The sequence below is a fragment of the Arabidopsis lyrata genome (genome assembly GCF_000004255.2).
Source record: "Arabidopsis lyrata subsp. lyrata unplaced genomic scaffold ARALYscaffold_3, whole genome shotgun sequence".
In the NCBI taxonomy this organism is placed as follows: Eukaryota; Viridiplantae; Streptophyta; class Magnoliopsida; order Brassicales; family Brassicaceae; genus Arabidopsis; species Arabidopsis lyrata.
In genome coordinates this window covers 21,533,444-21,557,953 of record NW_003302553.1, presented here as the reverse complement: position 1 = coordinate 21,557,953, position 24,510 = coordinate 21,533,444, and the positions used below count along the sequence as shown (strand labels likewise).

The window sequence follows — 24,510 nt, the reverse complement described above, 5'->3', positions numbered from 1 at the left end:
TCTGCCCCATAGTGAGATGATGTGGGCTCGACCCGCGGTTTTTGACCTATTTTGACTGCTCTAATTCTCATGAATCATCTAATTTTAGAATTTTAAAACACAAAATTCTATTTTGTAAATCATAATTAATACGATGGGTATATTTATAAACAATTTTACATTTTCTCTACAATTCGTTATTATGAATATTTATAAGTATACTACACGATTCGTTCTACTAAAAAACACATACAATATTAAACGCAACGTATGTAAACCAATATTCTCCCTGCGGTGGACCGCGGATCCGATCCTAGTTAGCCTTTAATTGGATACTAATTATTAAATGAATGCATTTACATGACCCAAATGGCCAAATCTGCTCACTTTCGAGAAATTATGCCCATAATGGCATGATGAGACTGCTTAGCTTCATCGGTAAATATTAATCATAGTCAAAATTATCAAATGAAAGTCATTTATTGTAATCAAGATCAACTTTTCAACTAAACCATACAAGACTTACACATAGTGTATATTGGATATACTGGTTTTAGTAAGCGAACCGGTCTAAATCCGGTTCAGTTATCCAATCCTTAATCACACTCTACTCATTAGCACCGTTTGAATCTCTACTCTTACATAAGTCCTTAAGAATCAAATCTAAGTTCTTCCAAGACGAACCAGTCCCTTCGACCAAAGCTGCTTTTGCCATTTTTGAGTATTCTTTCACATTCTTTCTCGCAGTTTTTCCCGTTTCTCCTTCCATTAGTTCTTTAATCTGTGAAATAAATAATACTTTTAACCACTTAAAAAAAAAAAGAGCATGATCTTGAACTTACAAAATCAATTTTTTTTGTTTGTATCTCGATACCTTTCGACTTAGTTCCTCTCTTGTCACGAATCCTTTTACACTCCCATCTTCCGTTTCAACTCTTACTCCGACTTTTATCTCCTCCACAACCATTTTCGCATTGAGCGGTTGCTCGGCCATCATCGGCCAAGCCAGCAATGGGACCCCAACGCATATGCTCTCTTGCGCTGAGTTCCATCCACAATGGCTCAAAAATCCTTTGACACTTTCATGTGACAATATCTCCCATTGGTCCACCCAATCTCTCACTATCATCCCACTCTCTCTTATTCTATCGTGGAATCCTTCTCCAAGAATCTCCTCCACGTCTTTTCTTGTGACCCACAGAAAGTTCACCTAAAGGGTCTAACACGTCATGATTGATATTTCATATTTGATATAAAAGTATATTTGACTCGATATGCATTTATAACCATACCTTTACATTTATTTAATGCCTAATTTGTTTAGTGTCGAATTATAGACTTAAAGTCAATGAATTAGGTCGACGAAAGTGCGATATGGCATTAATATATTAGAGTATATGAATAAAAAATTTATCAATCTCTTTTTTAACTATTTCATTGCATTGATTAAACTCTTAAATTTTAGCTCTTTTACGCCTGTTTTTGTGATCCACAAGAAGTTTACCAAACACGTCATAAAATAAACACTTTTTACCTGCACCCAAAAGCCAACTTGTGTAGTCACACTGTAAAATAATCATGCATGTAATTAGGTTGACAAAAATACTCTGTCTGCTTAAGTGTATAACACCTAATTTATGTGTCGAAAACCTCCATGAACGGTTCAATAAAGTGCTTTTATCTAAATGAATACACATCTAACTTTTTACTTTTGTAACCATTTCATTTGGTTTGTTGTGGTACATACCTTAGAATCTTCCAAGCCTAAAGCTAGTTCCATAAGCTGCTTGTCCGATATCTCTGCCTGCGTTCCAAACGCCACGTACAAAACCGGACGCCCTTCCTCTCGCTTACGATCCAACCAATGAATCCAAGCCGGTTTAGCCCTCCTCGGTTTAGGAGGATCTGTCAAACACAGTGGCCCAACACACCACGACTTTGGTCTATCATAAGAGTTGTTGTTATAATCAACAAATGTTGATTCGAGCTCGTAGAAGCTATTGACTAAAAACCCAAGGCTTGTATTGTTCGACATGATTTGGTCCATAGTTAGTTCGAGGGCTGCACCTGATTCTTTCGGATCGGTAGTACCATGGTCGAAATCACACTTCTTAACCCGGATCCATGGAAAGTCCGGTACAGTGACCGGTTCGGTATCAGATTTAGTTCCCGGTTCGGTAAAGAGTTTGTGTTTGAAAACAGCGATAGAGACAGCGGCAGAGTAAGAGTTCATGCCGTAGAAGACCAACCTAGGAATCTTGAACTTAGCTGCAGATTCCGATGTCCACCAGAGGAATCCATCGGAGACCATGAAAGAAACTTGAGGAAGATTCTTGAGTGTTTCCTCGAAGAAAGGTTGGAGAAGCTTCGTGGCGCGTGTGAAGGGGACGAAAAGTGACATGGAAGGGAGCTTGTCGGTGCTCTCGACGCCGGGAGGGATTCCGGTGATGTTTTCCGGGAAAGGGAGAGAAATCACTTTTATCTCCGGCGTGTCCGAGAGGAAGTCTGAGATGAAAGGTTGGTTCTTAGGAGTGGTGAAGACGGTGACGGTGAAGGAGATGGTTGGTTCTTTGCGGTGGTGACGGAGGAGGAGACGACCGAATTGGAGGAGGGGGATGATGTGGCCTTTTGACATGTAAGGGAAGAGGACCACGTGATGATGTGTTGAAACTGCCATTATTTTATTTTTTAGTTTGCTTGTTTTCTTGGGTGTTTCTTAGTTCTCACGATATGTTCTGTCCGCAAGCATATATATATAGGAAGTGAATCGTGATATTGATTAATTATTTGGATATGATCAAATAGCATAACAATTGAGTTGGTGCTTTAAATAACATTTTTAATACATACGTACAGTACACAGTTTATTTTCAACGACGACATAAGTTAAAACTCGAGTTTGAAAACCAAACCGAGGGAAACATTAGTGTCAAACATTAATCAGCTGAAGGACTGAAAAAAAAAAAAAAACAATCTTTCGGAAAAGAGAAATGTCATCGTTAATGTTAAAGCTTTAAACAAAAAAAAATACATATACATAAAATTCATATTAAGTTACAAGTTATTGCTTGAGTTGAGTTGTCATGTATTAGGAGATAAGATACGATCAATCTGTTTGTTTATTATACTTAGGATATTCCCTTGTATCTAGGAGTATCGAGGAGATCTCGAAACAGTTTGTAACTGTAATGTCTTTATATTCAAGTGAATACACAACGATCTCCTCAAGGGAGACTTTCACAATCTTTCATGGTATCAGAGCGCAGCTCAATCTAAAACGCTTCTCTAAATTATCTCTTTTTCTTCCTCTTCTTCTTCCTTCTCTTCTCTTCTCTTCCAACCTTCAATCTCTCTTCAATGGCCGCCGCAGCCAACAATTCCGACAAAATTTACGGAGTCAATAACATCAAGACTCACATCCCTGTGATTCTTGATCTTGAAGAGAGTAACTACGATGCGTGGAGAGAGCTTTTTCTCACCCACTGTCTCAGCTTCGATGTCCTTGGCCACATCGATGGCACTCTGCTCCCAGCTAACGCCGACGATGTCGCATGGAAGAAACGTGATGGGATTGTGAAGATCTGGCTCTATGGAACTCTCACACCCAAACAGTTTCAGGGTTCCTTCGTCTCTGGTTCAACCTCTCGTGAGATCTGGCTGCGGATCGAAAATCAATTCAGGAATAACAAGGATGCTCGGGCCTTGCGTCTTGACAACGAATTGAGAACCAAGGAGATTGGTGACATGAAGGTAGCTGACTACTGTCGTGAAATGAAGAAACTTGCTGACTCCTTCAGTAATGTCGACGCTCCGGTGCAAGATCGTACGCTTGTGATGTATGTGTTAAATGGCTTGAACGCTAAATTTGACAACATCATCAACGTGATTAAGCATCGCCAGCCCTTTCCCAGTTTTGATGATGCAACAGCAATGTTGCAGGACGAGGAAGAACGTCTAAAGAAGGCGATCAAACCGAACCCTACACATGTTGATCACTCCTCATCGTCAACTGTCCTGGCTGTTTCTGAAGCTCCACCCGTCAACAACTTCCAACGATCAGGAAATCAACAGTTTCAGAACAGAGGCCGTGGCAAGGGAAACAACAAGTTTCGTGGAAGAGGCCGGTCGTCATACAACTCACCACGTCCATCTTACCAGTCCACTCCATTCAACGCTTGGAACAGTCCATTCTACCCGCCACCATACCCGATGTGGCAGCAGCCGTGGGGGTTTCCGCCTCAACTAACAGCTGCAGGAGGCAGTGGTTATGGGGTTCTTGGACCACGACCTGCTTACAACACACCACACAACAACACTCAAAATGTTGGAGGGAACAAGTATGAAAGCACAGCAGATTTTGCCCAGGCATTCAACACGCTGACACTGCAAGATCCCACCGATTCCCAGTGGTACATGGACTCCGGAGCTACCGCTCACTTAACGTCAGGCTCAGGTAATAATCTCCAAACTAATTTTAATCCTAGCATCAGAAAGTCTGTCATTGTGGGCAATGGTGGTTGCATACCTGTTGCTGCTACCGGATCCTTAACACTTGTTAATAAACCTCGTCCCTTATCGCTTCGAAATGTTCTTGTCACTCCCGATATCATCAAAAATCTTGTTTCAGTCCGTCGTTTCACTAAAGATAACACCTGTTCTATAGAGTTTGACCCATTTGGTTTTTCTATTAAGGACCTCCACACCAAGGAGACACTTCTCCGCAGTGATAGCACGGGCGACCTCTATCCAGTTTTTTCTACATTCAATAAGAGCCAAGCTCAAGCTTCGGCGTTTCTCGCTCAATCGTCTGAAATTTGGCATCAAAGATTAGCTCACCCTAGCAATGATGCCTTAAGGACGTTAATTTCCTCTTCTTATTTTCAGTCAAATAAAAAGACTCTCCCTTTGTCTTGTAATGCTTGTCAGCTTGGAAAACATGTTAAGCTTCCTTTTTATTCTTCCACATCTTCTGTTTCTTCACCTTTTGAAATAATACATTCGGATTTGTGGACCTCATCTATTCCTAGCATATCGGGAATTCGTTATTATGTTCTTTTCTTGGATCAATTCTCTCATTTCTTGTGGGTTTATCCTCTTCGTAACAAGAGTGATGTCTTCTCTAAATTTTCACAATTTCATAGCTATGTGAAAAATCATTTTAAGACCAATATTCGGTCTCTCCAATGTGACAATGGAGGTGAGTACAACAACTCACAGTTTCATGATTTTTTTGCCAAAAATGGTATCACCTTCCGCTTCTCGTGTCCATACACCTCGCAACAGAATGGAAGATCCGAACGCATGATTCGAACTATCAATAACGCTGTTCGAACCTTGTTAATTCAAGCTAATCTTCCCACTTCTTTTTGGGTGGAGGCCTTAAACAATGCTGTTCATATTCTAAATCTTCTTCCATCTTCTTCGATAGACAACAAAATTCCCTTCTCTGTCTTGTTTCAAAAATCACCTTCTTACACTCATCTCCGAGTTTTTGGATCTCTTTGTTACCCTCATACAAACTATCAAAACAAACTCGAGCCACGGTCTACACCATCAGTTTTCCTCGGCTATCCTCTTCTTCATTCAGGTTACAGATGCTTTGACCTTAAGACAAGAAAAATTGTGATCTCTCGTCATGTCACGTTCAATGAGAAAGTCTTTCCGTTCAAGGCCTCAAACACTCAATCAAGTTCTGTTTATAACTTTCTCCAAAACGAAACAGAACCTTCTTTAATACAAAAACAAATCCTTCTCTCACCATCGTCTCTTTCTCCTTCTTCTTCCTCCGAGCAACCTGCTCCTCCTCTAATAGAGCAACAAACGTCTCAGCCACCTGCTGCAATTGAGCCGACACCACATCACATGGTTACTAGGTCAAAGCAAGGTATTAGAAAACCAAAACAAATTCTTTCCTTATCGGTCGAATCTGTTTCTTCAATTCCTAAAGGTTATCGACAAGCTCTTTTGGATCCAAATTGGAATCCTTCAATGACGGATGAATATGATGCTTTGATTAAAACTAACACTTGGAGTTTAGTGCCTAAACCTGCAGGTACAAATATCATAAACTCAATCTGGCTCTACAAACACAAGTACAACGCTGACGGGTCTTTAGCTAGATACAAATCAAGGCTGGTAGCCAATGGTAAATCACAAGAACAGGGTATCGATTTCGACGAAACATTTAGCCCCGTCGTGAAGCCTGCTACCATACGTGCGGTCCTCAATTTTGCTGTTGAAAGGGATTGGCCGGTTCACCAGTTAGATGTTCAAAACGCCTTTCTACACGGGACTCTTACCGAAACAGTTTACATGTATCAACCTCCCGGGTTTGTTAGCAAAGAACACCCAGATTTTGTTTGCAAATTAAACAAAGCGTTGTACGGTTTGAAGCAGGCTCCACGGGCTTGGAATGCAAGGTTTGCTGCCTATGTTAAGACGATGGGGTTTATTCAAAGCAAGAGTGATACTTCGCTATTCGTGTATAGGAAAGGATCGGATATGGCATATTTATTGTTGTACGTCGATGATATAATGGTCACGGCTTCTTCTTCACAGCTGTTGCAGTCCATCATCTCGACATTGAAACAAGAATTCCCAATGTCTGACTCGGGAAAGCTAAGTTTTTTCTTAGGCATCTCAGCTACCTTTGATAAAGATGGTGTGTTCTTATGTCAAGAAAATTATGCAGCTGAGATTTTACTTCGGGCTGGAATGCAGGATTGTAAACCATGTCTCACTCCCGTCGATCTCAAGTCTAAGCTAGAAGAAGAAGCTGGTCCGAAAGTGAGTGATCCAACGCTTTACCGAAGTTTGGCGGGTGCGCTACAATACTTAACATTTACGAGGCCAGATATCTCTTATGCTGTCCAACAGGTTTGTTTGTTCATGCACGATCCAAGAGAAAGTCATTTTCATGCCCTGCGACGCATTCTACGGTACATCCAGGGAACAAAGAAGCAAGGATTGCATATTACTAAGTCACCCTCAACCAAACTAGTAGCTTATTCCGACGCCGATTGGGCAGGCTGCCCGAACACTCGCCGATCAACCTTAGGGTACTGCGTTTTTCTTGGTGATACACTGATCTCCTGGTCTTCAAAACGTCAAGGTTCGGTGTCACGTTCAAGCGCAGAAGCTGAGTATAAAGCAGTTGCCAATGCCGTAGCAGAAACTTGTTGGCTACGGAACCTATTACTCGAACTGCATTGTCCGTTATCTCAAGCAACTTTGGTCTTCTGTGACAACATCAGTGCCGTGTACCTTTCAACAAATCCCGTGAAGCATCAACGCACAAAACATGTCGAGATAGACATACACTTCGTCCGTGAGAAAGTGGCAAAAGGTGAAGTTCGCGTGTTTCACATTCCGGCAACACACCAGTACGCTGACATTTTCACTAAAGGCCTTACTTCTTCATTATTTAATCAGTTCAAGTCCAGTCTTGGCGTCGTCACAAGACCGCCGCTACAACTGCGGGAGGGTATTAGGAGATAAGATACGATCAATCTGTTTGTTTATTATACTTAGGATATTCCCTTGTATCTAGGAGTATCGAGGAGATCTCGAAACAATTTGTAACTGTAATGTCTTTATATTCAAGTGAATACACAACGATCTCCTCAAGGGAGACTTTCACAATCTTTCATCATGAAATTCATATTAAGAAATAAGAACAGTGTAATCTTATAATACTTTATGTATGTAATGTTCAACTCATTTTAGTTTACGAACTTAGTTATCGACTTGAATTTATGTGGAGAGACATCGATGATGATAGCCAAAACCATTATACTAGGGTAAATTAAAGTCCAATATCTATGTACTCTAAAATCAATATACATATAATATAATACACATATCATAATGTATGTATATGAAATTAATTTAAATTTGTGACAAAAAAATGAAATTTTGATTCAAAGATTAACATTTTAAAATACTCATTTGTTACATATCAGTGAAATCACCTTCAAATCAAATTTCATATGATCATCGTCTTTTTCGCATGCAAGAATCCGACCTTCCCATTTAATAGTTTTGAAACCAATTATGACCATTTAATTTATGCAACACAGTAAAAAAAAAAAAGTGATAATCCATGCATCAAATTTAAAATCTAAAACTAAAACATTAAGTAATTTCCCATATATTAATAATGCTTAGAGCCTTATATATAAATATCACTCATACATGCGTATGTTATTTTATACTTCAACATTATATGAAAAGAAAAAAAATCACGAAGATTTTTGGACAAGACAGCTGGTGTTACGTATCACTTTCCAACGGAAGCAAGTTTCTTCTAGAAACCAATACTCTAGAAAGACTATAAATTAAACAAATACAAGAGAGAAGATATCCAAGATTCTCTTTGGAATCTTTCGTATTATATCATGAAAATTTGGATATACTGTATTCATAATTTCATTGAACAAATATATGTACATACTTTAAGAGAAGAAATAACGTACTTATTATATATTCAGTTAATAAAAAGATTATAAGTACGATATTTCTTCTCTTAAAGTATATATAGTTGTAAAGAATTATGATTTTTATAAACTTTATGTAGTAATCATAATTTTTTTTTTTTTTGAGTTTTTCTTTTATAACTTTATAGAAAGGAACACTATGATGATGCAATTGACATGGACATAGGTCACTACGACGGTTTATCGTTTCACGCGAAGTATTAGCCGACAGTTGGTGTAGGAATTAGCACCTCCGACAATATCGATTTAAACCGGACGAATTACAAATTAATCTGAGAATTCAGTTAAATCGAAAAATTCTGGTTACGCCTGTTAATGGGCTAAAAGAGGAGATTGTCAGGCGAGCTCGGTCCAAAGACGGGAGATCGCCTAAACCGACTTCTTCATTCAAGAAAAAAGAGATTTTCCTAGGAAGAACAGGAGAATCCCGAAAGGAAAGGAAAATCAAAAGATTCAAACCCTAAAAAGGAGGAAATTGAACTTATCTTTAAACCATCTTAGTTTTGTATAAATAGGGAGGGGGGGGTTGTCCTCTATTCAAAGGATCCGCAACTTTATGTAAAAACCCTAATTGTTCTTGAGCAAAACCCTAACTTTGTCTTCAAGCAATAAAATTCATGTTTCTTTCGAGTCTTTGATCATTAATAACAAGAGAGTTAATTGAATTTGTTTTTCCCTTTTAAACAAATTTATTGTGTGATTTTTAGAATCAACACCAACCTCTTGCCGTGACAATGTCGTTCTAGGCAATGTCCCGCCGTTCGATTTTTTTTTTTTTTTCATTTTATATTTTGAAAATTTGTTTCTTGTCTTTTTCACTTTTAGTCTTTAGACTTACTTTTTTGCACTACATCAACACCTATCTATATGATATTTTTGTAGATACGTATAAACTATACACTTATGACTTACTTGTTTTTCTAGAAGCTCAATTTATAAGCAAGCATCTTAGCTTCATGTCATGTTGGCTCGTTTCGTTGTCGTCGACATATAATGCTTCTTCGAAACTTAGATTATATGTTGCTCAATAATTGAATTGTAAATGCTTATATTTGGGTCGTGTTGGGCCTTGTTAATATGTCTAGCCTTATTAATTGTAATTAGGTTAAGTATTGTCTCATGTAAACACTTGTATATAAAACTAATGCCTTCAATCAATTAAGGCAAGAATCCTATTCATAACTACTAAGGCTACTTAACATGGTATAAATATTAATTTACCACGGACAAAACTTATAATCTAGTGGTTTATACAACTTTGAATTTAGAGGTTGATACAACTTTGAGTTTAGTGGTTTTGTATTCGTCGTGTTGTTATTGTATCATCATCGAATCTAAATGCAATAGAGTTCGTGTTTGTGAATTATAGTGATAAATGAAAATTTTACTTATTTATAGCTTAACATTTCTCAATCGTTATGTTGTAAATTATAATTAGGGATGAAAACACAAATGCAAAAGTTACTTTTTGTTGGAAAATAATCATTACATTTCTCATCTTTTTTATTATTTTCTAAATTGTTAAGTAGTAAATTATTTTTTAAAATTTGCGTAGTCTATGCAAAATAAGGTTTTGGAGAAATATCAATGTCATACGGTAAACATCTAAATATTGGGATCCGTACAATGGAAAACGTTGTAAAGACTGCGCTGCAGATCAAACGGAAAACCGAAAACTCTACATAGCTAGGAAGCAGCAGTGATGGAACAGATCCCTTGAACCTGCCATAGTTAATAGCGAAATCTATTTAGTTGTTTGAAAAATTGTTAGGCGCTAGTCGGACGCTCGGTATGGGCCTAACGATTAATCGGAAAATAATTGGATTAAAATCGGGGATTAATCGGGGGCTAGTTTCAGGGTTATTTTAATATTTTTAAAGCATATTAATCTAATATTGTTTTCAAAACTGCGGTAAATATATAAATATATTTTTGAGATAATTTTTTATGATTTTTATTAAAAATTTATGATTTTTATTAAAATTTGAACATAAGTTATTGTAAAACATCACAAACTCCCAATTCAAATGATTGAATAACAAAAATAAAAAGTTTTTTTTATACTTGGAATTTCAAAATAATTGGAATATGTAAGATTAGGCGGGGAGTAATCGGATTAGGCAGAAAGTGATCGGATTAGGCGGGAAGTAATCGGATTAGACAGAGAATAATCGGGTAACTGATTTCTTTAGGGGATTAGTCATTATTCGAGGCGGATAGGGTGAGCTTAGCGATTAAGCAGAAGTCATCGGGCTAGGCGGATATTTTTAAAACAGGTATATAACACATTCTCTGTTAATTTTCGGCTTTCAGTAGCAATTTTTTTTACTTTAGAAGTAACATTCCTCCAACTCAGAACATCTAAATATATACAATAATAATTAAACTAAATAAATCTGTTTGAATTTATTGATCCAGAATTTTTTTAATTTAATTGATAAGAAACTAATTATGCAAAAAGTCATGTGTATGCATGACCAAAACACTTGAGAATGAAATGATTTTTACCAAAAAAACAAAAATCGTGAAACGACAGTGTCCAATTGCGTTTGGTTAAGTATACAAACCGAGACCTCCAATTTCCGGTTCAGGGTAATCCCGGTTTAATTTACAGTGAAAAGCTTCTTCTTCTTCTTCTTCTTCTTCGAGACGATGCAACGAGGATGATCATCAAATCAATTTCCACTGATTACCAACAAAAATGGCGACTTTGAAGCCACTCGAATCTCAATTACTAAAAACCCTAACATCAATCCTCACATCAGAGAAAACCCATTTGCTCGAAACCCTAAATCCCTACATTCCTCAAATCACACAGCCTCTCCTTTCCTCTCTCCTCTCTTCTCCTTCACTCGCTAAGAAACCAGAAACCCTAGTTTCTTTCTTCCAATGGGCTCAATCTTCAATCCCCGAAGCATTTCCATCTGATTCACCTCTTCCGCTTCTCTCCGTCGTCCGTTCTCTTCTCTCTCACCACAAATTCGCCGACGCCAAATCTCTTCTCGTCTCCTACATTCGCACCTCCGATGCATCTCTCTCTCTTTGTAACTCTCTCCTTCACCCGAATCTTCATCTCTCGCCTCCACCTTCTAAAGCTCTCTTCGACATTGCTCTCAGTGCTTATCTTCATGCGGGAAAGCCTCACGTTGCGTTACAGGTTTTCCAGAAGATGATTCGATTAAAGCTCAAACCAAATCTTCTCACTTGCAATACTCTTCTCATTGGTTTAGTCAGGTACCCTTCTAGCTTCTCTATCGCGAGTGCTAGAGAAGTGTTTGATGATATGGTTAAGATTGGTGTTTCGCTTGATGTGAAAACTTTCAATGTTTTGGTTAATGGGTATTGCTTAGAGGGCAAGCTTGAGGATGCTTTAGGAATGTTAGAGAGGATGGTTAGTGAATTCAATGTTAATCCTGATAATGTTACTTACAATACGATTTTGAAAGCGATGTCTAAGAAAGGGCGTTTGAGTGATGTTAAGGATTTGTTGTTGGATATGAAGAGGAATGGATTGGTGCCAAATAGGGTTACTTACAATAATTTAGTGTATGGTTACTGTAAGTTGGGTTCGTTGAAAGAAGCATTTCAGATTGTGGAGCTGATGAAGCAAACTAATATATTGCCGGATCTTTGCACCTATAATATTTTGATCAATGGGGTTTGCAATGCGGGAAGTATTAGGGAAGGTCTTGAATTAATGGATGTGATGAAGAGTTTGAAGTTACAGCCCGATGTGGTTACTTACAATACATTGATTGATGGGTGTTTCGAATTGGGGCTTAGTTTGGAGGCTAAGAAGTTAATGGAGCAAATGGAAAATGATGGAGTTAAACCTAACCAAGTGACTCATAATATATCTCTTAAGTGGCTTTGTAAGGAAGAGAAAAGGGAAGAGGTTACTAGAAAGGTTAAGGAATTGGTGGAAATGCACGGGTTTTCTCCTGATATAGTAACGTATCATACTCTAATTAAAGCGTATTTGAAAGTAGGAGATTTGAGTGGTGCCCTTGAGATGATGCGTGAGATGGGGCAAAAAGGCATTAAGATGAATACTATTACCCTTAATACCATTCTTGATGCTCTATGTAAAGAGAGGAAAGTTGATGAGGCTCACAATTTGCTGGATAGTGCGCACAAACGAGGATATATTGTTGACGAGGTTACTTATGGCACATTAATCATGGGATACTTCAGGGAAGAAAAAGTGGAGAAAGCTTTCGAGATGTGGGATGAGATGAAGAGGATAAAGATTACTCCTACCGTGACCACGTTCAACTCTTTAATTGGAGGTCTCTGTCACCATGGAAAAACTGAGCTAGCAATGGAGAAATTCGATGAGCTTGCTGAGAGTGGTTTGCTTCCTGATGACTGTACTTTCAATTCAATCATCCTTGGATACTGCAAAGAAGGACGAGTTGAGAAAGCATTTGAGTTTTATAATGAATCCATCAAACACTCTTTCAAGCCCGATAACTATACATGCAATATTCTCCTCAACGGTCTTTGTAAGGAGGGTATGACAGAAAAGGCTCTCAATTTCTTCAATACGCTTATAACGGAGAGAGAGGTTGATACAGTTACATACAACACAATGATCTCGGCTTTCTGCAAGGACAAGAAGTTAAAAGAAGCATATGACCTTCTATCAGAAATGGAGGAGAAAAGACTAGAGCCTGATCGGTTTACATACAACAGTATTATCACTTCACTTATGGAAGATGGTAAGCTGAGTGAAGCAGATGAATTGTTAAAGAAATTTTCCGGAAAGTTTGGATCGATGAAGCGGAATTTACATTTAGAGACAGAGAAAAATCCAGCAACAAGTGAATCAAAGGAGGAACTTAAAACTGAAGCTATTGCTTATTCAGATGTAATAAATGAACTTTGTAGTAGAGGAAGATTAAAGGAGCATTCTACATCTTACACTGGGTGAAGGAGAGACTTTTTTAGATTTCTTTTTGTATTTCGATTTTCTCAAAGCATACTTATTAGTTGTTACAGAAAGACATTTGAATGTAGTTTTCATGTGATGATGATGATTATTATCTATACTATAAATTATGAGAAAGTTTTATCTCCTCTTAAGCTGTCCACATCATCATGTTAAACATCCAATTAAACAAAGCCATGTCACTAATTAATATTTTTATTTTTTTTTACATTAAATTCTAATTACAATGTTCATTTAATTCATATTTATTTATATTGAACAAAAATTTAATTAAATAAAAACGATTTAAAAATGAAATTTTAAAATAGTAAAAGTAATACTATGAAAATTTTATTAGTAATAATAATATAATTCAACTTTTATCATAAACACAATTGAAAATGATCATACTTCAAATTTTTGAGTGTTGAGTTTTAGTATGGAAGTAAAATTTAAATGCATGGTAGAGTAAAAAAAAAAATTATGTTACTGTATTTTTTAACATTTTAAAGAGAAAAAATAAAATTTAAAGTGAAAAATTAATTTGTAAGAGCAATATATATAATATGTGTAATATACAAAAAAAAAACAATAAACAAAAGAGGCTAGTGATAGAAGAGTGTATCCAGATTGTATAAACACTTCGAATCATTATTATATGTGTCGAGTATTGCTTAAATAAAATTGCTGAAGCAAAGGCGGGAGATGATGGAATTTTCTACGATGTTGAGAACTGCAAATTTGGTTCAACTATTGAAGATATTGTTACGAATGTTGAGCATGAGTATGTTGTTGGTAAAAAAAGGGTTTATAATGGTCACCGAGCCATTTTGACAGATACTCAGCATGCTCCTCATCAATAGGTAGGTTTCATATACCTTAAAGCCCCTTTAAGACGCTAGATTTGTTATTGTGGCTTTCTAGCTAGATATCGTGATAGAGAAGCTAAGCTGAATATGATCAATTCGCAAGAGCGTTGGATGTAGCAGATTCGTTGCTCAACGACGAGTTGTTAGGTCGTGCTGTTGCTGGCGTCTTACTATGTAACATTGTCTTAATATCATTTTGAGTTTTACCTATGACTACATGCGTTAAATTTTTAAAATAAATATAAGTATAACCATATTAATATTCTCATCAAATATTCAAAAATTTATTCTTATAAATTAACTTCTTTTTCAAACTTTTTGTGTTTTCTTTTAACGAATAAAAACACTATATTACAATGATAAATACAATTTTTATCCAACTAAATTGATTCTTATTACAATTTTTATCCAACAGTTCTAATAAATACAATATTACAATTTTTATTTATGCTTCAACTATTATTCTTTATTAGTTAATATCCATGTTATATAAATTTTTAAAAAATTATACATACCAAATCGGAGCTTTTTGTGACAAACGGGTCACAACGGCAGAGAAAAAAGAAGGATGCCACAGAATATCCTATGAATTTGAAGAATGAAGAAAATACCAAATTTTTGGAGATCCTTCTTCATGGGTTGCATTGGGCCTTGAAGCGTACAAAATTTGGGGAGTGGAGGGAGTGAACATCATGAAGAAAGTGGTGAAAACATGACCGGTAAGTGAAAAAGTAGACATCTTTATGTATGAACTGCTGTTAATTTTGGACATTTATGATCTTTAATTTTTGGGTGAAAGATTATATCATTTTGCAATCAATCTCATGGATTGTTATTATCAAGTTCGATATCAATATATGTTTTGATCAAAGTTATTATTTTTAGTCTATTTCTCTAAAGTTTTCATCTTTTCATGGCAAAATATCCATTCTTCTTTAATTTTCTTTAGAAAATGTGATTTTTTTTTTTTTAAAAAAGTGATGTGATGTGATTGATTTGTGAGTCCATACAAGTTATTAATAAAGAAAAATCATATCTAGATAAAATAAAAAATAGCATTCCTTTCTTGTCTCTTGTCTTTTAGTATCTAGATATAGATCTGTGTATAATTATCAAGATTTGTATTTTAAAATTTAGAACAAAAAAATGGGAAAAAATCATATACATTAGCAAACAACTGTCTAAGATATAGAGGAAATTTTATTAAATGCCAGCAAGATTTTATAAAACAGTACTTATTAGATACTCCCTCCATTTCATAATATAAACCGTTTTAGCTAAAAGCACGCAGATTAAATATCTACTTTTAAAAAGTTTAGACAATCATAAAAGACACTGCATAATAGAAATAGTTATAAAATATTAAAGTAATATACAATTTGCATAGAAACTTGAAAACGACTTATATTGTAAAACAAAAAAGTTTATTCAAAACGACTTATATTATGAAACGGTGGGAGTAAATATTTTAATCTAAATATTTCGGTTATATAATCTTATTAGATATTATTTACACGATAATTCCTTTTTACGATTTTGTTATAAGCTAATAGCATAGTTGATATTTCCTTAATATTTAATATATAAATTGGATATGCGTTTAGTCCATGTTTACTATTTTGTTAATCTAAGATATATAACATTTTGAACAAATTTATAAACAAATTGTGTCATAATCATCAAGATTTTGAAGAAAAAAAAACTAAAAAATGGTAAAAGTTGTCATGTAACTCGAAATAAATTAAGATTTCATACTTGTTATGTCGATATAGTATTTTCAGTTAATAATATTCACATACAGAATAAAACAATATTCATAGACTTTTATTACTAAGTACGTAGTATTGAAAGTCTTTTTTTTTGTAACCAGTGGGTGGGGTTTTAATCCGAACGTATACATAACCTCTATTTTGACTCCGATTTATAGTGATTTTATTTATTAGGTTATGATTCTACAAATTTCCCCCTCCTATTTTAGGGTTTGAACAGATTAGCTTCAAATTTGCATCAAATTAGAAATTTTTCATTGAACCTAGTTAAGATTTTTATTTTCATCGTCTTAATGAGTGAATTGTTTGTGTTGTTATTAGGTGCCTATATGTTAATGTTCGTAAATCTCAATGCTGTGTTGGATAACTCTAATATTTTGGTTTACATCCTCTGTTCTTCGAATCTCAGCCATCCATCTGATAAATTGGTTGAAATTTGCCGGAAGTGACTTGAATACAACATATAAGATTCTTTCAATAGTATCAACATGTTATTGTAATAGCGGCAACTACTAATAGAACCATGACTTTGATCTTACTAGTGTATAGAGCAATCCTGGTTCTCTGTGGATTATATATCGAAATTACCAAAAATGAACCGAAATTAAATTTTTGTTATAAACCGAACTTCGCTTTCAATTCAGAATTATTTTCTCCAAACCGAACTGAACCGAAATTTAATTTGTTTCAATTTGGAATTTATTTCCTCAAACCGAAGAACCCAAATTACCAAATTTCCAAACCGAACCGAACCGTTTAAACCGATTGCCCATGCCTAGTTGCCTCCTAATAAAAATTGAAAATTCACATGTTACGAATCATTGAAAAAGCAAAGAAACTAACTTCATCGCTCTTTCTCAAACGTCAACGGTGAATGAATACGCCATTTCCATTTTCTCCATTTTTGTACATCTGAGCTCCAACTTTTCTCTCTGCTCTCTATCTCATGGCTTCTTCTTCATCTTCTCGCACCTGGACATACCGCGTCTTTGCGAGCTTCCACGGACCAGACGTCCGTAAAAGCTTTCTGAGTCATTTTCGCAAACAGTTCATCTCCAATGGGATTACAATGTTCGATGATCAAAAGATCGTGAGAAGTCAAACCATCGCTCCTTCACTCACGCAAGGGATTAGAGAATCGAGGATCTCGATCGTGATTCTCTCCAAGAACTATGCTTCTTCTACTTGGTGTTTGGATGAGCTCTTGGAGATTTTGAAATGCAGGGAAGATATTGGGCAGATAGTGATGACTGTCTTCTACGGAGTAGATCCATCTGATGTCCGCAAACAAACCGGTGAATTCGGGACCGTTTTCAATAAAACTTGTGCTCGTAGAACAAAGGAAGAGAGGCGAAATTGGAGCCAAGCTTTGAATGATGTCGGAAACATAGCCGGAGAGCACTTCCTTAACTGGTTTGTGTTTTGTGAAATATGTTACCTCTATGCTTTGATGGAAACAATATTTATGTTTCTCTTTTGTTAGGGACAATGAAGCGGAAATGATCGAGAAAATTGCGAGAGATGTATCAGAAAAACTGAATGCGACACCGTCTAGTGATTTTGATGGCATGGTGGGAATGGAAGCTCATTTGAAAGAAATTGAGCTTTTGCTAGACGTTGATTATGATGGAGTTAAGGTTGTTGGAATATTTGGTCCTGCAGGTATTGGTAAGACAACTATTGCGAGAGCTTTGCATAGTCTAATCTTTAATAAGTTTCAGCTTACTTGTTTTGTGGAAAATCTTAGTGGAAGCTATTCCATTGGTCTTGATGAGTATGGTTTGAAGTTGCGTTTACAAGAACACCTTCTTTCAAAGATTTTGAAACTAGATGGGATGAGGATAAGCCATTTAGGAGCGGTAAAAGAGAGGCTATTCGACATGAAAGTGCTTATCGTTCTTGATGATGTGAATGATGTAAAACAATTAGAGGCTTTGGCTAATGACACCACTTGGTTTGGTCCTGGAAGTAGGGTTATTGTGACAACAGAAAACAAAGAGATTTTGCAGCGACATGGTATCGACAATACGTACCATGTGGGCTTTCCTTCTGACGAAAAAGCTATTGAGATCTTATGTAGATATGCTTTTAAACAAAGCTCTCCACGTCGCGGTTTTAAATATCTAGCCAAAAACGTAACATGGCTTTGTGGTAACCTCCCTTTGGGTCTACGTGTGGTTGGTTCATCTTTACATGGGAAGAATGAGGACGAATGGGTATCTGTGATACGCAGGCTAGAAACTATTATTGATCGAGATATCGAAGAAGTACTAAGAGTCGGCTATGAAAGTTTACATGAGAATGAGCAATCTCTGTTTCTCCACATTGCAGTCTTCTTCAACAATAAAGATGTTGATCTTGTGAAAGCCATGCTTGCTGACGATAACTTGGATATCGCGCACGGGTTGAAAATCATGGTAAACAAATCTCTCATATATGTATCTACCAATGGGGAAATAAGAATGCACAAGTTGCTACAACAAGTGGGCAAACAAGCCATTAACAGACAAGAGCCTTGGAAACGCCTGATCTTAACTAATGCTCAAGAGATTTGTCATGTCCTTGAAAATGATAAAGTAAGTTATTTCTTAGGATTTGGTTATTTCTAAAGAAATCTTTACACTTTCAAAAAAAAATCTATTTTGCTAACAGTTTCTTTATATTGAAAACATGATTTTAGGGTACTGGAGTTGTGTCTGGCATATCATTTGATACATCAGGAATTAGCGAAGTGATTTTAAGCAATAGAGCTCTTAGAAGAATGTGTAATCTTCGATTCCTAAGTGTTTACAAGACAAGACATGATGGGAATGATATAATGCATATACCAGATGACATGAAGTTTCCACCTCGCCTAAGGTTACTACATTGGGAGGCATATCCGAGCAAGAGTCTTCCTCTTGGATTTTGCCTGGAAAATCTTGTCGAACTCAATATGAAAGATAGCCAGCTCGAAAAGCTGTGGGAAGGAACTCAGGTTAGTTTTTTGTGTTTTCATTTTATCAGCAGTTGAATAGCAAAATATAAAATAATACTATTGAAATTCTGATGTTCCTCCTCTCTTGTATGATTTGACATTCAGCTGTTGAGAAATCTCAAGAAGATGGATTTGTCAAGGTCAGTTCATTTGAAAGAACTCCCAGATCTTTCAAATGCTACAAACCTAGAGAGACTGGAACTAGGTGATTGCATGGCTTTGGTAGAGCTTCCAACGTCTATTGGGAATCTTCATAAACTAGAGAACTTAGTGATGAGTAACTGCATAAGTCTAGAAGTCATACCAACTCACATCAACTTGGCATCTCTTGAGCATATCACCATGACTGGGTGCTCACGATTGAAAACATTTCCAGATTTTTCTACGAATATTGAGAGACTCCTTCTACGCGGCACATCGGTAGAAGACGTGCCTGCATCAATCAGCCATTGGTCACGTCTTTCGGATTTTTGTATAAAAGACAATGGAAGTCTTAAGAGCTTAACACATTTCCCTGAGAGGGTAGAGCTGCTAACTCTAAGCTATACTGATATTGAGACGATTCCAGATTGCATCAAAGGTTTTCATGGGCTAAAATCTCTTGATGTAGCCGGCTGCAGAAAACTCACATCATTGCCAGAGCTCCCTATGTCGCTCGGACTCTTAGTGGCTTTAGATTGTGAATCACTGGAGATAGTAACTTACCCTTTAAACACTCCAAGTGCGAGACTCAATTTCACCAACTGCTTCAAACTTGATGAAGAATCAAGGAGACTAATCATCCAACGATGCGCGACTCAATTTCTTGACGGGTTTTCATGCTTACCGGGAAGAGTAATGCCTAATGAGTTCAATCATAGAACTACAGGTAATTCCTTGACCATTCGTCTTTCTTCTTCTGTATCCTTCAAGTTTAAGGCTTGCGTCGTGATTTCACCTAACCAGCAACATCATCCAAGTGAACACACTGATATACGGTGTATCGTAGGCAGTTACAATAAAGTTATTTGCGTAGAACACCCAAGTGAATCTACCAGAATTCGAACCGAACATCTGTGTATATTTCATGGCAGCGTGTCTGAAGTTAGCAGCAGCGAGGCATTGTTTGAATTCTGCATCGACGACTCGAATCCATTTGATAACTTCAAGATTCTTGAATGTGGTGTACGAATCTTGACGAATGAACCGGAGAGAAGCAGCAAGACCGTCTCTAGGGGGCTCAAGTCACATGCCAAAATTTTTAAAACTAGCTTACGTAAAAGGAAACAGAAAAAAATGATTGGTTATTTACTAAAAGATCCCCGGAAATTTGGTTTGCCAAGAGATAGAATTATTGAACTCCACGACTCTGAAGACAACAACAATGATCATATAGTGAGCTATATTGAAGGAAAGAAGAAACCTATAGATTGTTGGAGTTGGTTCTTCATCTGCTTTGATCTATCCAAAATTGTGAGGAACATCGGAAAGCTTGTGTTGGGTAAGGAAACGACAGATTGCATAGATCGAGGAGCTCTTCACGAATACAGCATTAGGAAAGAATGATAATGTGGTGGTGGGTCATTTGGCAATGGTCCTAATTAAATGTAATCGCGATCGAACCCATTCTATTTTTAATGTCTTTCACTTTTCTTTTGTATTTTTTGTTAAATTGTATTCAAATAATAATGTCTTTCACTTTGTTATTGTACGAGGATTTTATCTACGCTTTTTACCTGAATTTAGTTTATATATTTCGAATTTAATTATATTTTCTATCTAATAAATTTATTTTTTTGTCAACTATCTAATATTTATATTTGTTATAAACATTTTCGAATTTACCACGTGAATATAGTTACTGTTTCTATAAACATTTTCGTGTATATATATAGACAAATATTACACTAACATTTGAAAAAAATGATTGGAAAAGATAAGTGTGCTAGCTAGTTTTTTAAAAATTGTAGGAGTGAGAATGCCGTTATATGGATTTAGAAGGATATAATCATAAAAAATACAAAAATGTTAGTTTTTTTTCTAGCACCCTAGAAAAACATATTTGAGCATATTAAGACTATTTTTTTTAAATTCCATATAGAGATACCAATACTATAATTTTTTTACTTATGCGAACATGAAATTTATTAAAAAAAATTCTTCCTGTTATTAATAATAGTATAACTAAAAATGCATTTTAAAATTATCCAGCACGAACGAAATATACTTTGAAATAAATATTTATATTTTCTTATGTAAAGAAATTTATAAATAAAATTAATATTAACTATTTAATATTTTTTTTTTTCAAAGACTAATTATCAGATTGTTTTACTTTTGCTAGCATTAATGTCATACTTCCTTAAAATTTTTGTTGGCCCAATTCAAAGTTAAGAGGCCCATCTATAGCCCACCAAATTATCAGTCTTATAATTATTTTTATTTTCCAATATTTTTTTCTCCTCAGTGGAGAAAAAAAAAAAATTATCGTCCGCGAAATATCTGGTGTTCTTCTCATACTTGCAGATTCCTCCGAATTGTTTCTCCACAGGTTGGTTTCTTGATTCGATTTCAGTCACAGTGTTTTTTTCTTCTCTGTATTCTAGGGTTTTAATTGTTTCATCGATTAGGTTATGATTCTTACAATTTCCCCCTCCTGGTTTAGGGTTTGAACAGATTAGCTTTAATGTTGAAGTGAATTTGCATCAAATTAGGAAATTTTCGTTGAATCCAGTTAAGTTCTTGTTTGCATCAACTTATAGTGTGAATTTTGTTGTCATAAGGTGGCTGTGTTATATAGTTTAGCTTCAAATTTGCATCGAATTAGGTGTTTATCATTGAACCCAGTTAAGATTTTTATTTTCATCATCTTAATGTTTGATTTTATTGTTATTATAGTTTTGGGATGTAATATCAACTTATGCGTCTTTTGTTATTATTCTTCAGTGCTGTATTGGATAACTTTATTTGTGTTTCTGTTGGTTTATTTTGCAGTTATCGTATCGCTTGGAAGTATGGTTACTGAGAGAAGAGTGCATCCGGACTGTATCAACGCTTCAAATCCTTATCACGAGTGTGTTGAGTATTGCTTTAAGAAAATCGCTGAAGCAAAGGCCAGATTCGAGAAGCAGAATTCTGGTTTGTGTTCTTTTTCTATTCTGTCGCTACCTGCAATTGATGTTTCTATCGTCTATGTTGTTTCGCATGGTCTATAATTTTGATGTGTAGTAGTAGCTGATTGAGTTTTAATGATTATTTGCTACTTTTTAGGTTGTTCGCTTAGAGAGCTGTTTGTGAATTTGCACATTAAGTTTCTAGTGATGCTACAATGTTACTGAGTTTCGATTCTGTGATACACTCACTATTTAAAAATTAGTGAAGGAGTAGTTATTGCTTGATGAAAATTGCTGCAAAGGCCAGATTAGAGATGCAGAATACTGGTTTGTGTTCTTTTTCGATTCCGTAGCTTAGCTGTTCGTGGTGTATGTATCATCTGTATGGATTTGTTTCTCGTGATTATAGTTTATGATTTTGATGCGTAAGCGTACCAGTAGCTTTTTTGAGGTTTATTGTTAGAGTTGTGTGGAAATTTTTACATAAAGCTCCTGGTGATGCCACATTGAGACTTAGTTTCAATTTTGTGATGCACCCACTCTGTGTAGACATGGATGGAGACATGTTACTTGTCATTGTGCTGTCCTGTCAGATGAAAAATTCATGTAGTTTTGATAAGAAGCGAGTGTGAATTGCTATTCTGAGACTTGTTTCTCTTTTTCATGTGCCAAAAGGATTAGCTACTGGTGATGGGCGTGGTTATCCTAATGCTAAAGTTCACGAGCAGACGAGGGAGCCACTCGATGATAAACGAATAGAGGAAGATAGTTCAGAAGAAGAAGAGGAGGAAGAGGATAACCAAGAACCTCAAGTAGACGTGACTCAACTTACAGGGAGGCAGAAGAAGTTGTTTGAGTTGAGACTTAAGATGGTAAGTCTTTTTGTACAGTCATTAGTAATTCTTTAAAAAATCCAAAGATCGGTTTATATCATTAGTAATTCTTCCATAACGCTTTCTTTTCAGAATGAAGCAAGAAAATCCAATCAGACGGATGTCGGGAGTGAAAAGAAGAAAATGGAAGCACCAACAGAGACAAAAGGAATCTCAAAACAGAAATGGTTGGAGGGGAGGAAGAAAAAGATTGGGAAACTTCTCGATGCTAATGGTTTAGATATGACAAAGGCTTATATGCTCGATACTCAAGAAACAGCAGAAACAAAATACAAAAAATGGGAAAAGGAACCTACGCCTGCTGGTTGGGATGGTACGTGGAATTCTTACTGAATTGTTACTCTGCTCTCTTATCATTTGTTATGTTTCACGTCGATGATAACTCAATTATTGGGAGGCTAATGTTGTGAAATGTTGTCTTTGTCTTCAGTCTTTAACCAGAAGACATTATACAACGCATATAAGAAACGGACAAAGAACATTCAGGTTGATCTAGAGGAGTATAACAGAATGAGAGCAGCTGATCCAGAGTTTTACCGTGAGGCCTCAAGCTTGCAATATGGGAAGGTTTGTGATTTACCGTTTTGGTCAATTGGAGACTCAAATCTAAGTAAAGAGTCATAGAAAAGCTCAATCCTTTGTTAAACTTTTGCAGGCTCCAAAAACTTCGCAAGATAAGATAGATAAGATGGCAAAAGAGCTCTTAGACAGAGAGCAAAAGCGACAAGAGTTTAGCAGGAGGAGAAAGTTCAGGGAAGAGAAGGATATTGATTCCATCAACGACAGAAACGAGCATTTCAACAAGAAAATCGAGCGTGCATTTGGGAAATACACGCTGGAGATCAAAAACAACTTGGAACGAGGAACTGCATTACCCGACTAAACTACTTGAGCTCACATGTTGGAAACAAGAGAATGGATTTCTGGTTCGGAAAGTAAACTTATATGCTGTTGTCTGCTTAATTGTCCTTAAATTTATCCTTGAGAGAACTAAGTTGTAGAATGAACTTTTCTTTAGCCACCTTAAGTCCAAACAAATTTCTGTACCAGTAAATTCTCTAGCTAGACAAATGTGAAACTGGTCTATCTTAACCAAACCAAACAAAACCAAGCCAAATCAAACCAAGCATATACTAACGGTTACATTGTGAAGGGTGTGAAAAATGGAAGCGTGGGACCATTTAGTGTGGTGGTCCTTTATCTTTTTCTCCTCCATGTCCGTCTGCTTTCGAGCCCTTTTCGAAATTTTTGACCTCTTTATCAAAAGGACCACACACTTCTCTGTCTCTACAATTCTAAAAAGACGAGACGTGACAATGTTTATTGCTAAACTCCATCCTTATTCCATGCCCCAAGGCTTAAGCTATTAGTCTATTATTACTTCTAACTAAGGAACATGTGTCAATCTGTGAGTAGTTTATGATCCGACCACCGGATAAGAAGAATCAAGTACCATAAGACAAAAACACCAAGGAATGTTTTTAAAGAACATGCATGTGGGTTCAT

At 36.1% G+C, this 24,510-nt stretch overlaps 5 protein-coding genes across 5 annotated transcripts; 4 read left to right on the top strand and 1 right to left on the bottom strand.

Annotated features, from left to right (window-relative positions):
• Positions 1 to 440: 440 nt before the first annotated feature.
• LOC9322149 (UDP-glycosyltransferase 90A1) lies at positions 441 to 2,804 on the bottom strand. Its single transcript, XM_021031657.1, has 3 exons — positions 1,727 to 2,804; positions 854 to 1,189; positions 441 to 760 (listed from the first exon to the last, which is right to left on the bottom strand). The coding sequence occupies exons 1-3, from the start codon at positions 2,654 to 2,656 to the stop codon at positions 587 to 589; spliced, it is 1,440 nt and encodes a 479-aa protein (XP_020887316.1). The 5' UTR covers positions 2,657 to 2,804; the 3' UTR covers positions 441 to 586.
• A 1,057-nt stretch (positions 2,805 to 3,861) lies between these two features.
• Positions 3,862 to 5,175, top strand: LOC110230496. Its single transcript, XM_021033698.1, has 2 exons — positions 3,862 to 4,432; positions 4,672 to 5,175. Exons 1-2 carry the CDS (start codon positions 3,910 to 3,912, stop codon positions 4,704 to 4,706), a joined length of 558 nt encoding a protein of 185 aa, XP_020889357.1. The 5' UTR covers positions 3,862 to 3,909; the 3' UTR covers positions 4,707 to 5,175.
• Positions 5,176 to 11,040: 5,865 nt separating this feature from the next.
• Positions 11,041 to 13,553, top strand: LOC9322147 (pentatricopeptide repeat-containing protein At2g16880). The gene has a single exon (XM_021032793.1). The coding sequence runs from the start codon at positions 11,176 to 11,178 to the stop codon at positions 13,405 to 13,407; it is 2,232 nt and encodes a 743-aa protein (XP_020888452.1). The 5' UTR covers positions 11,041 to 11,175; the 3' UTR covers positions 13,408 to 13,553.
• A 3,323-nt stretch (positions 13,554 to 16,876) lies between these two features.
• LOC9322146 (disease resistance protein RML1A) lies at positions 16,877 to 20,769 on the top strand. Its single transcript, XM_002886034.2, has 4 exons — positions 16,877 to 17,455; positions 17,526 to 18,618; positions 18,723 to 19,019; positions 19,125 to 20,769. The coding sequence occupies exons 1-4, from the start codon at positions 16,989 to 16,991 to the stop codon at positions 20,562 to 20,564; spliced, it is 3,297 nt and encodes a 1,098-aa protein (XP_002886080.1). The 5' UTR covers positions 16,877 to 16,988; the 3' UTR covers positions 20,565 to 20,769.
• A 670-nt stretch (positions 20,770 to 21,439) lies between these two features.
• LOC9320087 (pre-mRNA-splicing factor syf2) lies at positions 21,440 to 24,056 on the top strand. Its single transcript, XM_021031827.1, has 6 exons — positions 21,440 to 21,549; positions 21,993 to 22,136; positions 22,787 to 22,983; positions 23,077 to 23,317; positions 23,435 to 23,571; positions 23,660 to 24,056. Exons 2-6 carry the CDS (start codon positions 22,013 to 22,015, stop codon positions 23,885 to 23,887), a joined length of 927 nt encoding a protein of 308 aa, XP_020887486.1. The 5' UTR covers positions 21,440 to 21,549; positions 21,993 to 22,012; the 3' UTR covers positions 23,888 to 24,056.
• Positions 24,057 to 24,510: the final 454 nt, after the last annotated feature.